The sequence below is a fragment of the Asterias amurensis genome, chromosome 13, assembly GCF_032118995.1.
Source record: "Asterias amurensis chromosome 13, ASM3211899v1".
Classification (NCBI taxonomy): Eukaryota; Metazoa; Echinodermata; class Asteroidea; order Forcipulatida; family Asteriidae; genus Asterias; species Asterias amurensis.
In genome coordinates, this window is record NC_092660.1 from 19,424,059 (window position 1) to 19,439,633 (window position 15,575).

Below are 15,575 nucleotides of genomic sequence, written 5' to 3' on the forward strand. Positions count from 1 at the left end.
TAGTTTTTGCGTTATTTCTGAAAGGCACTGGACACTATTGGTAATTACTCAAAATAGTTGTTGGCACAATAACTTATTTGGTAACGAGGAATGGAGAGCTCTTGATAGTATCCCTCGAGGATCCCTCGAGAAGTAATTTCTCACTGAAATATTTGATCTGATTTCGAGACCTCAGCCGAGGTCTCGAATTCGAGGCATCTGAAATCACAACAAGTTGTGCAACAAGGGTGTTTTTTCTTCCAGTATTCTGTACGGCCAACGGAGTCCAAATGTTCACAGGTTTTCTATTTCATGCCTATGTTGAGATACATCAAGTACTAATACTAGTCTTTGACAATTATCAATAGTGTCCATCAGTGTCTTTAAGGGAAAATGATACAGAGTGTTTTTAGATACACCTTTTTTCAAAACAGGCTTGTACATTGTAAAATATCTAACACAAGGAAAAAATTGTTGACAAGTGTTGGCAAAAAGTTAGGGTATTTCAAATTACACCCTTTTGTATGTACAATGATTATGCCATTCGCACAGCTTCTTCCCTAGACACAAGTCATTTAAATTGCAACTAAAAACCTATTTGTTTACTAAGTCACTTTAATTAGACACTCTTTTGATCCTTTTCTTTGTATAAACTTCTTTGTTTCGGTTTATTTTCCTCTCCAGCGCCTCTGATTAGTTCTCTAAATAGATGGCGCTTTATAAATGCTTATTATTATTATTTATGATTCTACACCTATAAATTGCGTAAACGATGAGCCGGTGTGCCCCTTTAACACGACATGCACCCTTCATGCAGAGAAAAAAAACCAAAAAAAACTTCAAGCCATATTTTGCAGTCAGAACAAAGTAACTCTTTAAAGGCATTGGACTATATTGGTAATTACTCAAAATAATTATTATCATAAAACCTTTCTTGATTACGAGTAATGGGGAGGGATGATAGTATAAAACATTGTGAGAAACAGCCCCCTCTGAAGTGACGTAGTTTTCGAGAAAGAAGTAATTTTCCACGAATTTGGTTTCGAGACCTCAGATTTAGAATTTGAGTTCTCGAAATCAAGCATCTGAAAGCACACCACTTTGTGTGACCATGAAGGTAGAAACGGTGTGACCATGGTGTGACACGGGTATTTTTTCTTTCATTAATATCTCGCAACTTCGACGACCGATTGAGCTCAAATTCTCACAGGTTTGTTATTTTATGCATATGTTGAAATACACAAACTGTGAAGACTAGTCTTTGACAATAATAGTGTCCACTGTCTTAAAAAAACGTGTATTATCGAGAAAAAACAGCTGTGCAAGAAGGTTGGCATTTATGAGATAAATTTAGTTATATATTACACGTTTGGAAATTACTCAAAATATACATTAGCATGAAAACAAACTTAGTAACGAACTACGGAGAGCTGTTGATAATTGTGAGAAACTCCTCCATCAGAAGTAATTTCTGAGAAAAAAGGTGTCATCTCATGTAAAGTATTTGGATCTAAGAAAGACTTCAAGTATCTGAAAGCACACACATTTAATGCAACAAGGGTGTTTTTTCTTACATTACTATCTTGCAGCTTCGATGACCAATTGAGTAAAAAATGTTAAAGATTTTTTATTTTATACAAATGTTGGGATACACTAATTGAAAATATGGATCTTTGACAATTACCAAACGTGTACAGTGCATAAATGATACTAATAATATTAATAATTTAAGCTACCTCATAACTAATATTCAGAGAAGATCAAAATACACATCCAGCAAGCAAACGAAGGATATTAATCGATGCGAATGAACATGTCACAACTTCCACCATAACTGTCTAATGTTCAGATTAAAAAGCATGAAGTAATACGATTATGTGTGCATGTTTATTTCACATAATTCTTCAAAATGTAACCAGATTGAAGTTTAGTACCAATTCAGCCCTATTTTGTTAAGTCAATTAAGTCGCTCCTCTGAAGTTTGATTTTCAGCATATTCCATACAAATTCCAAGTAGAATTTGCATAATTGTATACACTGATTCGAGTGTACTGCAAAGTTTCTTCAGGAGAAGTATCGTTACTCGTGAACATCATCAGTGGATCTTCAGTGCCATACGTGCCGACTGATATCTGGCTGTTATTGAAAGCTATCCAGTAGCGAGACGATCCATCCAAGTTGATGCCTTCGTTGAGCTTTAATCTGTCGTCATATTTTGAAGGCCGGTCCCAGATACGGGTTTCGTCCGGTGAGGTTTGAAACTCTAAAAAAAAAAGAATAACAATGGGAATGGCTTTATGTATACAAAATATGTTACCATGACACATAAGGCAACAATACATAAGTATACGTCCCCCACCGTCTATTACAAAACCAGGATGAGATCTTTGAATGTATCCGGCTTAAAGGCCCGGTCCCACTGCAGCGATAATGAGAACGATCACGATAACAACGCAAAGAGAACGCATTCTATTGGTTGAATGAGCGTGTGCGTATTCTGCGTGGAGCAATTTAACCAATAGACAATAGAGCTATGTCTTTATGAATTCAACCAATACAATGCGTTCTCTTGGCGTCGTGATTGTATCGTTTTCGTTATCGCTGCAGTGTAACTCGGTCTTAACATAGTGCCATCTAAAGGCCGAGTCACACTCACTGCAGCGATAACAAAAACGATAGCGATCACGGCCCAGTTTCATAGAGCTGCTTAAGCACAAAATTTTGCTTAAGCAAAAAATTCCTTGCTTAGTAAAACCAGAATACCGGCCAATACTCCACTCAATTGTTATCCTAACTAAACAACAGCTAAATACCAGTTACAAGCAATATGTATGGCATGAAATTTTGAACCAGTACATGTGTAAAATAAGCGAGCTATTTTCATGCTTAAGCATTTTTTTTTGCTTAAGCAGCCCTATGAAATTGGCCCACGACGCAAAGAGAACGCATTACATTGATTTGATGAGCGTGTGCGTGTTCTGCGTAAAGCAATTCAACCAATAGAATGCTTTCTCTTTGCGTAGTGACCGTTATCGTTTTCTTTATCGCTGTAGGGTGACTCGGCCTAAAATGTATATTTTGTAATACCAAAACGTTTTTCCCCAATTATTTCCTGACAAGTGATATAAATATAATTGACAATCTCGCTCCCCGCCAAACAACAATCTGACCTGAAACCGATAGCATGAAGAAACTCACCAATGTATTGATTTCCACCCGTATGGCTGGCAGTCACGCGTACCATGCCATCGGTTAAAATAGAGAGATGAATTCGCTCTGGGAATTGACCGTCATAGATAGCAGTTGTGCTACCTGCTGCTTTCCTGTATGTTGCACATGGAGCATTGCTGCCAACTGTTACAAAGAAATGAAGTACTTATAAGCTACTTTCAGAAGTATTCCTTCACAAAGAAACATTCAAATAAAACACAACCGATTTGAAATACAAATCCGAAAAAATGATCGTATAAAGCTTCGACTTTCGTCACGTTTCAATCTTTATGCAAATGGCCAACTACAGTTTTAATTGTTTAACTTTAATGTGGTTTATCAAAAATGGAACTGTGATTCGAAAGGCTGACCTCGTTATCGCAAATTTTAATCAGGGTTCGGCATGCGGAACGTATTGTGCATTTGAATATTACCTAGCAACGCTAAGGTTAGTTCGGTTCAATAACATGCCTGTATACAAAATGTTTTACCTTCTTGCATTGTTTCGTCAAAGTAGAAACATCCATCAGATGGTTTTAGTGGGAGTGCATCCATAGAATGTGCTGCCGAGTTGAGACTGCATAACTTGCTGCCCGTGCAGAAATTAAACGACTTGCAGAAGCCGTCTTGCAAACAGAAAATTGCACACGTCAAGTAGGAGCGAGCCGCCTTGTTGCTGTAAGCCGCACCGCTCAAGATGTGATTTTCGACTGGGTAAAACTGGTGCGTTCCAACTACACGTTGTTGACTCGTATTTGATGGACATGAAGAAGCAACAACCGTAGCACTTAGTAACGCCAACAGACAAACAATAACTACCATCTTGTGTTTGTTTTAAATCTGCAATGAAAGACACGCGAACTAAATTGTAGCTTTGTTTACAAAATCCTGAAAGTTAAACGGATACGTTGCCTTGGATCGAGGGAGTTGGTCTATGAGTAGCGTTTAAAAACCGTTTGTTATAATTAAAAGCATGGTTGGAAAGATGTTTCAAAAAATAAAATAAAATCATCTACACAAAAATGCCTCGAAATTGCACGATTGTCTTGTATGTTGTTAACCAACACGGCGCGCCATTGTAACTCCAATTTTTGACTCTTATGGCCGACCGTCTTAGTTCGCAAAATAAAAGGAAAACCACGTAATTGCGAGGCATATTGTGTGGATCATTATATTTTACTTTTAAAATATCTTTTTAGCCATAGGCATTTTATTACAATAAAGGTTGCCCAGGCAACGCGTCCCTTTCACATAGTAAACAAAGGAAACATACCACTATGTTAAGCCGTAAATAAGGGAATCAATGTGTGGTGAAGAGGTTTTCAACTAGTGGTTTAAACCCAACGAGGCCTAGCCTGGCTCTTGAAAAATTTCAAGAACCAGGCCTCGGGGGGTTTAAACCTCTAGTTGAAAACCGATTCAACACACTTTGATTCCCATTCATAAATACCTTTTCGGTCAAAAACATCAACACTTTTTGGTCAACAAGTAAAATAAATGCAAAAATTATAATTTTCAATGATTTCTTTCAATACAACATCCCTCCAGCTATGAAATGGTGTGGCCCTCGGGTAAACAACTCCTTGGAATGCTGTGCGCGTCGCGCGTAACGCGTGATGTGGCACAACTGTCCCGGCCGTTGCTCTCGACCAACAGGAATGAAGAAACTGTCTTATAAGCACAGGTGCAAGCTCGCGTGTCATGCCCGTGTTTCAACACTTTTTACTGGGCCCAATTTCATAGAGCTGCTTAAGCACAAAATTTTGCTTAAGCAAAAAATCCTTGCCTAGTAAAATTTACCGGCCAAAACTCCACTCAATTGTTATTAGTAAACAACAGCTAAATACCAGTCACAAGCAATGCATATGGCATGAAATTTTGGCCAGTACATGTGTAAAATAAGCGAGCTATTTTCGTGCTTAAGCAATTTTTTTGCTTAAAGGAACACGTTGCCTCGGATCGGACGAGTTGGTCTATGAAAAGCGTTTGAAACCGTTTGTTATGAAGTGCATATAGTTAGAAAAATGTTTTAAAAGTAGAATATAATGATCCACACATTAGTATCACTCAAAATTGCACGGTTTTCATTTTACTCTGCGAACTAACCCGATCGGCCATTTATGGGAGTCAAAATTTGATTCCCATAAATGGCCGACCGTGTTTGTGGACGAGGTAAAACGAAAAACACGCAATTTCGAGGCATATATGTGTAGATCATTGTATTCTACTTTAACAACATCTTTCTAACCATATCGATTTTATAACAAACGGTTACAAAACGCTTTTGGAAGACCAACTCGACCGATCCAAGGCAACGTGTTCCTTTAAGCAGCTCTATGAAATTGGCCCCTGGTCATAAACAAAGGTTTATACACGCCCACGTGACGCGCTTTCCACCAACATGAATAGCGAAACTGTTTATGAGGTATTTATGAATATAAGAAATATCCCCAAACCAAATAATGCGTTTGCACTTCACGCCACTTGTTTCTACTAAAAAATTGATAATTATGGTATTTGTCTTGCTTTTTCAAACTCTTAAAGTATTGTCTGGTGAGAGATTGAGACACAATGATGTCCCCTCCTAAAATAAAATCAGGATACTGGAGTTCAGACCCAAAACGCTAGAAACATGTCCCCCAGCCCCACAAAATGGGAAACAATCTCAGAAAAACGGCCAATACTTTTGCATTGGTTTAAAGGCAGTGGATACTAATATTAAAAAATAATTGTAAGCAAAAAAAACCTTACTTGGTAACGAGTAATGGCGAGCTGTTGATAGAATAAAACATTGTTAGAAACGGCTCCCTCTGAAGTAACGTAGTTTTCGAGAAAGAAGCAATTTTCCACGAATTTGGTTTCGAGATGTCAGATTTAGATTTTGAGGTCTCGAAATCAAGCATCTGAAAGCACACAACTTCGTGTGACAATGGTGTTTTTTCTTTCATTATTATCTCGCAACTTCGACGACCAATTTGAGCTCAAATTTTCACAGGTTTGTTATTTTATGCATAATAATTAATATGTTGAGATACACCAAGTGAGAAGATTGATTTTTGACAATTACCAATAGTGTCAGGTGTCTTTGTTTATACTCAAAGAGTAACTATGTTCTTCTTCATCAGCGAAATCAAATTTCGGTTTAGAAAATCATGTCCCAAAAGGGTACAAAAACTAGTAGTTACACGAAATCACGAAAAAAGTTATAGTGTCCGACTTTCTGATAAAATGAAGAGGAAAAGACTCGATCATTACCAATCAACTTTTTGTTGCTTACCTTTACGAAATTTCAGTCACGTCAAACAAGTGTTAACAGGTGGAGCTGTTTATGGTGAAGAGATTGAACGCAGGGCTTCAGGACTTTATTGTTTGATTGCTTCGAGTGTCTGGTTTTATATAGCTAGGCTACATCTAAATATAGCAACAAGATAATTAATCGCAACTTTGAGCTAAGATTTATTTCGCGGTTAGTTAAAATGTCACGTCCATTTTCTTAGCCGAGTCGGCCTTCATATTTCAATGGAAGGGTAAGCCCATACGTAAAAATAATCAGATTGGTCTTCGTATTTCCTGTAGCGCAGAAATAAAATCGACGAGCCGACTAAAGGTTTAAAAAAAAAAACCGAGCAAGGGAGGGTAACTCTTATTTCTTTTAAAGGCATGGACACTATCTCAACAAAATTGTTAGCATAAAAACTTACTTGGTAACGAGCAATGGAGTAGAGCTGTTGATAAAACATTGGGAGAAACGCAACTGAAAGCACACAAATTGGCGAAAAAAGGGTGTTTTTCTTTCATTATTCTCTTGCAACTTCGATGACAAATTGAGCCCAAGTTTTGACAAGTTTGTTATTTCATGCATTTGTTGGGATACACCATGTGAGAATGCTGGTCTTTGACAACTACCAAAAGTGTCCAGTGCCTTTTAAACTAAAAACATAGCTACAAATCAATGCTGTTCATATTTTGCGTTGGCATATCAGTATTTTGACTGTGTGAACTGAACTTACGTTACTTTTTTTTAACATACAAACCCCATAACAAACAAACAAACGAATCTTTATTTTTGATTCAGGGAAGTTTACCATCGAAGCGCCCTAATATATATAGCAAAACGATAAATTAAACCAACTTCCAAACGATTGATTTGTTAGTTTCCAGTGGTTGGTTAGTCGTAGATAAAAGGAGTAGTTTGACGGTAAAAAGACCTTGTCCTAATTAAAAACAAGTATAGGCTAATTGTGAACTTAAAAAATAATATATCCCCGGACTTTAATAAAGCCTATCCATTAAAGGCAGTGGACACTATTGGTAATTACTCAAAATAATTATGAGCATAAAACCTTTCTTGGTGACAAGTAATGGGGAGAGGTTGGTGGTATAAAACATTGTGAGAACAGCTCCCTCTGAAGTGCCATAGTTTTGGAGAAAGAACTAAATTTCCACGAATTTGATTTCGAGACCTCAAGTTGAGAACTTGAGGTCTCGAAATCAACCATCTAAACGCACAGAACTTCGTGTGACAAGGGTGTTTTCTTCTTTCATTATTATTTCGCAAGTTTGATGACCGATTGAGCTCAAATTTTCACATGTTTGTTATTTTATGCATATGTTGAAATACACCAACTGTGACGGCTAGTCTTTGACAATTACCAATAGTGTCCACTGCCTTTAACAACAGTACAAGATTTATGTTTGGTTTTTTTTAAATTGAGGGATTGTTAAACGTTATTTGACTTCTTCAATTGTGTAGTCCTACAACTATGGATATTATGATAAACCTTATTATCCATTAACGTCATACATCCGCCATTCAGGGGTAAATCGATGATGAAGCAACGACAAACACACTAGCCAATAAACAACCTCCTTTTGACTTCTATTTTTAGGGCGCCTTACTCAAATGACGTCATGTGCATCAGGTCTATGTTAAAGACACTGGACACTATTTGTAATTGTCAAAGACCAGTTTTCTCGCTCGTTGTATCTCAACATATGCATAAAATAACAAACCTGTGAAAATTTGAGCTCAAATTGGTCGTCAAGATTGCTAGATAATGAAAGAAAAACACGATGTCACACAAAGTTGTGTGCTTTCAGATGCTTGATTTCGAGACCTCAAAATCTAATTCTGAGGTTTCGAAATCAAATTCGTGGAAAATAACTTCTTTCTTGAAAACTACGTTACTTCAGAGGGAGCCATTTCTCACATTGTTTTATACTATCAACAGCTCTCCATTGCGTTACTAAGTGAGGTTTCATGCTAAAAAACGTTTTTGAGTAATTACCAATAGTGTCCACTGCCTTTAAGAAAATGAACCTTGTGTTTGTAAAGAAGAGCCTTAAGCTGGTTGTTCATTTTACAACACAAGGCTTACAGCTCACGTTGACTTCAGACAAATCGAAAATCAATAGGTTGTTCATAACTGAGTTCTTTAATATGGGCACCGTTCTGGCAAGGCTTCCGCTTGATTATATCGACGTCTTTGTTTGAGAATTAAGTAATTTGACAGTGAAATTTGCCTGGCAGGGGATCCCTATAATTATAAAACTAACAGTAAGTTTAAGTCCAGGTGTAAGTCCAGGTGTGCTGGAATCAACTTATGGTAACGATACGGAGTAGACATATAACTTTAATTTCCTAGCCAACAATCTTCCAAGTTACGAACTTGGCATATAACTGTTTTTTTTTTTGGTTTTTTTTCCCGATTTGTTTTCTGCCGAGGTTTCGGGTGGTTTTCTATTTGTCGTTTAAGTGTTTTCCGTTGATGAGTGTTTTTTTTTTATATATATAGTTAATTACTCCGTCACATTTTGTTGTTGCATAAATCAGTTTAAGTGTTAACCCTTTTGACGAAGTCAAGTCCCTTCTCTGGATATGATTTTCGTTCAAAACAATTGCATTGAAATAGAGGCCGAGTCTAGGATCAGTTATCTTAGCAAAACCTGAAACTCAATGCGTAAAAAGAATTAATGCCGAGTTCTTTAACGGAAATGTAATATTTCTACCTGGTCATGTTCAGTCAAGTCTCTAACCTTCGACCCTTACTGGCATCTACCAATTGACCGTATGCACATGATGTCATTTCAGTAAGGCGCCCTCACCTATAGAGGTCAAAAGGAGGTTGTTCACTGGCCAATCCTGTGCGCCGCGCGTACAAATCTGTGCGTTTCGATTGTTTCGTCACCGTTTTTCCACTAAGATGGCCGCTGGATGACGTCAATGCATAAGGTATATTACCAATGTTGTGCACATGCTTAAAAACGACAAAAATCGTTAGAATAATCCAGTGAAAAAACATCCGATTGTGAAACTGTGAATGAATAACATACCAAAACGAAGAAAAAAATGCATCAGTAAAATATACATATTACACTGTACAATAATGGGGGACTTTTGAACACTAGGTGGCAGCAGACTTACCAGGTAAATTTCCATTGTTTACGTGGTTCTGAGCACGAGCACATTACGGAGAACAATGGATTTTACCTGGTAAGTCTGCTGCCACCAAGCGTCCCAAAAGTCTCCCATTTCACCGGTTTTGAGATACGATATTTTTGTAGCGCCTGACGCTGCATATCAGCCCAATTAGTTCGCCGATTTCCTAATAGCACCCTCTATCGTGCGATAGTTCGTGTGTTTTAGTCTCAATAGCAGAAACCGCGATAGTCGAGTGATAAAAGGAGAAACAGCGTATTGCAAACAAGACTACACAACACGCAGAAAATTGTATACCAGTATACACTGTTAACGTAGGATACATTATATTATACGTATGTACACGTATATACTCTGTGTTGTGCTGTCATGACAACCGAGCACTAAACCATGGATGTCCAGTCCACTAATAGCGTAAGCCTATGTCCATTTTGTATTAGAATTGTTGTTATTGTAGAAATGTGAGGCCTAATTTGCTTTTGCATATTATACCCTCATGGCATTTTGGATGGTAAGCAATTTGCGACAGCTAATTTTATGCTTCCATGAATAATACAATATTTTGCTTGATGACACACGATTCAGTCGTTGTTTGCGTTCCTTGCACCAACATGTGCTGTGTTTGCAGTAATTAGAACAACAACGATAGTGGTGTAATTGCCTTCATTATGACGAGTATATAGAGTAAATATAGCCATTGTTATAACGGCCACACCATAAAAGGCCATGTTAGAAATAAAATCATCATAGTTTGCATAATTCGCATAATGACCCTTGCACTTTTTAAACCACATTTCAAGTCTTGCCGATTTATCATCCCCCAAAGAGACACATACATTTAGTCTAAATTGATAATTTTTTAATGAGGCTTTGGTTAAACAGCCTGAAGGAGAGTTAATTGGGACAATGCTTTTAACATCATCGGGGGACACATGTCATGTAAATCATGGCTGCTCAGTCACCTGCACGTGTACATCCCGATAGTTTGTATGTGGAGATTGTGCAGTAATTCAACGTTCAACAGAGAGATATTTTTAGCAATGAACGTAAGATCTCCCCAGTAGTCCACAATAGCCTGTTTTAATTTAGGGGTCAGAGTCTACATGGAACAACCTTTTTTCATTATATTCATCAAAGATTGGGCTCTTCGTCTTATGTTTATTTCCACCAAGTGAATCCAATTTAGTATCAAGGAACCAATTTAGACTTTTGTTGTCCACAGCTTTGGGTATACCTATTATACAGCCGTACATAAAAGTTAAGGCGCCGAGTTCCTGCCTGATTAGTCGGGTATTTTCTTCCATCTCTAACTGACACTTCTTTATCATCTTCACTATTTCATATCTACGGGTTACCCTATCAGTCACTTGCTAAAACACATTATTCTGTGCCGGAACGACTCAACAATAAATAAATATAGTTGTCATTGATTTGATAATGACAATGAAAAGGCCTCTCTACACTCAATCGTTGAACACACAATGACTTCTGTTTTGTCAAATGCTTTCGTTATGGTTCTGGGGAAAGTGTATTCTCACTTGTATTCGCTGGTCATGCGTCGGTGATTTTACTGAAACTCATTTTACATAACAAAATAACACAACGTCACGTGCAAGTAGTACACAGTTATCATACGCGATTTCATTGACATTTTTGGTGAACTTTTATTTGTACGGTGTATAAACCGTGTATAATAGAATGAACCCGGAAACTCCGTGATTTGATCAAAGGTTAATGATGAAATTGGGAAACTTGCGACTGCGAAGAGGCGTGTGAAGACTAATTTCCGGGCTCAGTGAGGAAAGTCTTATCTACCGCCATGAACTCTGCAGTGATAATGATCGTCATCCTATCTGAGATCTTTGGTATTTCAGGTAAGTTCACCTTGATACGGGTGTTGACACTTGAGTAGTTTTAATGTGAGACGAGAAAACTATTTGGGCATTTTGTTCTATCGATAATGTCTCGAAAATCTCCGCATTTTAACAGCTGCTAGGATTTATATATCTGATGAAATAATATACAATCTGACCTCTTCATCGACAAATTTTCTGGCTTTATTTGGGGGATAGGTTGAAGCAAAACTATTGTATAGTTGATAAGAGCAAACAATATTGTTCACGTGCATAATTGTGAACAGTGTAAATAATGTAGGTCACAAATGACAGGTACAAAGCGGTATGGCTTTTGTGACCCATGCAAAGCAGCTTCAGTTTGGGTTTCGGTTTCACGTCGTATAAATATTGTAAAACAGTTCCAACAGAGGGTAACTGACGATGCTCTTGAAGTGTTAAATTACATTATAAGATCATAAGTTACTCAACGACAGGAGGTTGGCATAAAACGGGGGGGGGGGGGACAAGCTTAGTATCGTCGTAATTATAGTGAGCAAAAAGTACTAATTTTATCCAGGTAGGCCAAGGGCCTATTTTCCGAAACGGCGACTTCTAGCTATACGACTAGGTTGCGCACGTCTGCCTATCAACACTGGTAGACGTGCTGATCTAGCCGTAGCTGTAACTGAAGTCGCCGTTTTGTAACGGCCTTAGACAGTTGACTTTGGTTTCATTCAATCTTCATATTTTATGAAGCCAAAGTTGAGGTTGAGGTTCGTTGAATCAATCTTCGTTTTCAGAGAAGATATTGAGTGTTTTTGTAAGATCCTTGAAACCGTTTGGCCATCATGAAACTACAGTCGATGGATCACTTCTTGCATTAATTGGTGTCTTTATGAAATAACAGTAACTAGCTCTTACATAGCGCATTTTGCACTAACGTATCAATGCGCTTCACACTGGTACTCAGGTCAATGGGCTCCGTTTAAGCTTCATTGTGAGTTAACATTCGCGAGTTTTAATGTGGTATTCTTAAATTAAGCGAAAAGTTGTCACCAGAGAAAATGGCACCTACATTATTGAACCCGCATAAACAACTTCTTTCTATTGCTTTTTTTTTACATAATGTGTAAAAACCAGTATTTTTATACATTGGTATAATCTTATGAAGGTTTCGACATGCGGATTGTTGATGGAAGCTTCGCCTATGAAGGTAGGGTTGAAGTATTTCATAATGGCACATGGGGTACTGTATGCGATGATTACTGGGACATCACAGACGCAAATGTTGTGTGCAGACAACTCGGCTTTACTGGAGCAACTGATGCATGGCAGAGTGCACACTTTGGGCTAGGAACTGGTGAAATACTCATGGACGACGTCATGTGCAGTGGAGATGAGCTGAGGTTGCAAGATTGTGTTTTCCGGGGTTGGGGTGTCAGCAATTGTGGCCACGGAGAAGTTGCTTCGGTGTCATGTGAACCAGGTTCGTGCATAGAATTAAACAAATTAATTTCCTTATGGCTACGAGTTCACAATATCAATATAGGCCTGTAGTGCTATGGACCAAACAGAAAAAGAAAATAAAACACCAGCTTTCATCAACTCTTAATTTAAAGTGCCAACTCTTATTTCTATCGTTGATTTTTAAACAATCTATCACCCCCTATTTGTAATTGAATACATTTTAGATTTCGATGTGCGGCTTAATGGTGGAAACACCCCATCTGAAGGCAGGGTTGAAGTCCTCCATGATAGTCAATGGGGCACTGTGTGTGATGATGACTGGGACATCACAGACGCGAACGTTGTGTGCAAACAACTCGGCTTCAATGGAGCAACAAATGCATGGCAGCTTGCACACTTTGGAGAGGGACGCGGTCAAACTCTTATGGACGACGTCAACTGCACAGGAAAAGAGGAAAGATTGCAAGATTGTGTTTTCAGAGGCTGGGGTATCAGCAACTGTTTCCATTCAAGCGATGCTTCGGTGACATGCAAACCAGGTAGGTGGGTGTGGCCACACTAGTCTCAAATGATTTAGTATATTAATGCGGCACTCGATCAGAAGCCACGAAAAGTAGGCATGCAGTGCAATACACACGAGCTAACCTGGGCGCTGTGTGTTGGTTGGCAAGCATCAAGTGTATATCTGACAACTTTCCGCTTATAATATTTTGTAATTTTTCATTAAAAAAAAAGAGAGTAAAATTCGGAACAACTCCTTAGTGAGATTGTATACTTCAAAAATGATACTTTCTTTGAATTGGCCGAGTTACGTTAATATCGTTTCTTCCATTTCAAAAACGCCATTTTATTGTATTTTACATGCATTAAGCGTTGTTGTTTGTTGCTTACTTTATTTCTGGAAGTCTTATAATATTTGTCCGTCCGGCTTTTAAAGCGGCCTCGGTGCTGCCTCTTTTCTTGGCCCTTTGAAGCCTCTTCGTTAACTCAGTCTGTTCGTGAAAACCTTGTATATTATATCACGTTGTTTCTCATAGTGTGAGAATGAATGTAAAAGTAAATTGGTTTGAAAAATAGCCCTGTAAAATGATCTGATCCAGCTCTCAACAAAATGAAGCTATTGAAAGTTTTCAGGGAATCTATGGCACAAGGTTATTACCAGTTAACTTGATTGTCAACTCCTTTTTTTTCAATAAAAAAAGGATCTTTAAACAATCTTTCATATCAACTGGTAACATTCCATTATAGTAAGTGCTGTGCGGCTTGTTAGTGGAAGCATCCCCTCTGAAGGTAGGGTTGAAGTCTTCCACAATGGCACATGGGGGACCGTCTGTGGTGACGGTTGGGACAACACAGACGCAGACGTTGTGTGCAGACAACTTGGCTTCACTGGAGCAACAACTTCGTGGCAGAATGCACATTTTGGACTGGGATTAGGTCCAGTATTCATGGACAACGTCAACTGTGACGGAAACGAGGAAAGATTGCAAGACTGTGTTTTCCGGGGATGGGGTGTTAGCGACTGTCCCCATTCGAAAGATGCTTCAGTGACATGTGAACTAGGTTGGTTTGTCAGACATTATATTTCAATATTCTTTTAATGTCTTTTTTGTTATTTAACGCGTGTCGATCAAAAATTCACAAGACTGCGATAGAACCACATGAAATGGGATTAGGTTATGCCCACTGCCTCTGCCTCTTTGAGGAGCAGTTGTAGGCAGACATCAAGTGTAGACATGAAAACATAAAATGATCACACCCTATGAATAGCTACCATTATGTTAACAACATATTTGTTTAAGAAAAAGGATACATTTTGTTAAGTGTGGTTCCTTGAACGGAAAAACAATTAGTTGAAAGTCAGAGCAAAATTGAGTTCAAAGGAAGGTTTTGAGAATGAAAGTTTCACTTTTAGCATCAGGTCATACAACAATAACAACAACTTACATAACATCTACTTGCTGCTTAACTTATGTTCTTATAAGAGCCTAACAATCAGACCAACAAATCTGGTAATTTTATAACAGATACCAGAGTGCGGCTTGTTGATGGAAACGTCCCCTCTGAAGGTAGAGTTGAAGTCTCCCATGATGGTCAATGGGGCACTGTATGTGACGACAATTGGGACATCACAGACGCAACTGTTGTGTGCAGACAACTCGGCTATGTTGGAGCAACTACCGCGTGGCAGCTAGCACGCTTTGGGCCAGGAACAGGTATAATACTCATGGACAACGTCAACTGCTATGGAAACGAGTACAGATTGCAAGATTGTCTTTTTCGGGGCTGGGGTGCCGACAATTGTCGCCATTCCGAAGATGCTTCCGTGACATGTGAACCAGGTGGGTATGTTAGGCTTAGTATGTCATTGGTCTTAAGTTTGGTTCTTTAACGCACTTTAAGAGGCCACATAGCAGCCTAAACCACATCGATTGAGGTAATTGCACATCTTGCTTGCCTGAGTGGGATACTTTTGGCGGCAGGAATCATGATGTAGAGATGACTCAGCAAAAACATCCATAATACACGACCACAATACCGTTATATTGACTTTGAATTGTCTACATAAATTTACAAATTACTAAACCTCATTATGCACTGTGAAGGGGAACATTTCGTTAATTGTGGTTATGTGTGACTGAAGA

At 38.3% G+C, this 15,575-nt stretch overlaps 2 protein-coding genes across 3 annotated transcripts in view; one reads left to right on the forward strand and one right to left on the reverse strand.

The window, feature by feature from the left end:
• LOC139946461 (uncharacterized) overlaps positions 1 to 15,575 on the reverse strand; it is a 25,910-nt gene continuing 10,335 nt past the window's right edge. The window contains exons 2-4 of the mRNA XM_071944126.1: positions 3,681 to 4,029; positions 3,178 to 3,333; positions 1 to 2,242 (exon numbers count right to left, since the gene is read on the reverse strand). Of these exons, the coding sequence (XP_071800227.1) occupies positions 1,968 to 2,242; positions 3,178 to 3,333; positions 3,681 to 4,011 (762 nt within the window). The 5' untranslated portion in view covers positions 4,012 to 4,029 and the 3' untranslated portion in view covers positions 1 to 1,967. The remainder of the gene's footprint in view (positions 2,243 to 3,177; positions 3,334 to 3,680; positions 4,030 to 15,575) is intronic.
• LOC139946455 (scavenger receptor cysteine-rich type 1 protein M130-like) overlaps positions 11,383 to 15,575 on the forward strand; it is a 21,051-nt gene continuing 16,858 nt past the window's right edge. For both annotated transcript variants that reach the window (XM_071944118.1, XM_071944119.1), the window contains exons 1-5: positions 11,383 to 11,502; positions 12,635 to 12,949; positions 13,155 to 13,469; positions 14,179 to 14,493; positions 14,958 to 15,272. In XM_071944118.1, coding sequence (XP_071800219.1) covers positions 11,448 to 11,502; positions 12,635 to 12,949; positions 13,155 to 13,469; positions 14,179 to 14,493; positions 14,958 to 15,272 — 1,315 coding nt within the window. In that variant the 5' untranslated portion in view covers positions 11,383 to 11,447. The remainder of the gene's footprint in view (positions 11,503 to 12,634; positions 12,950 to 13,154; positions 13,470 to 14,178; positions 14,494 to 14,957; positions 15,273 to 15,575) is intronic.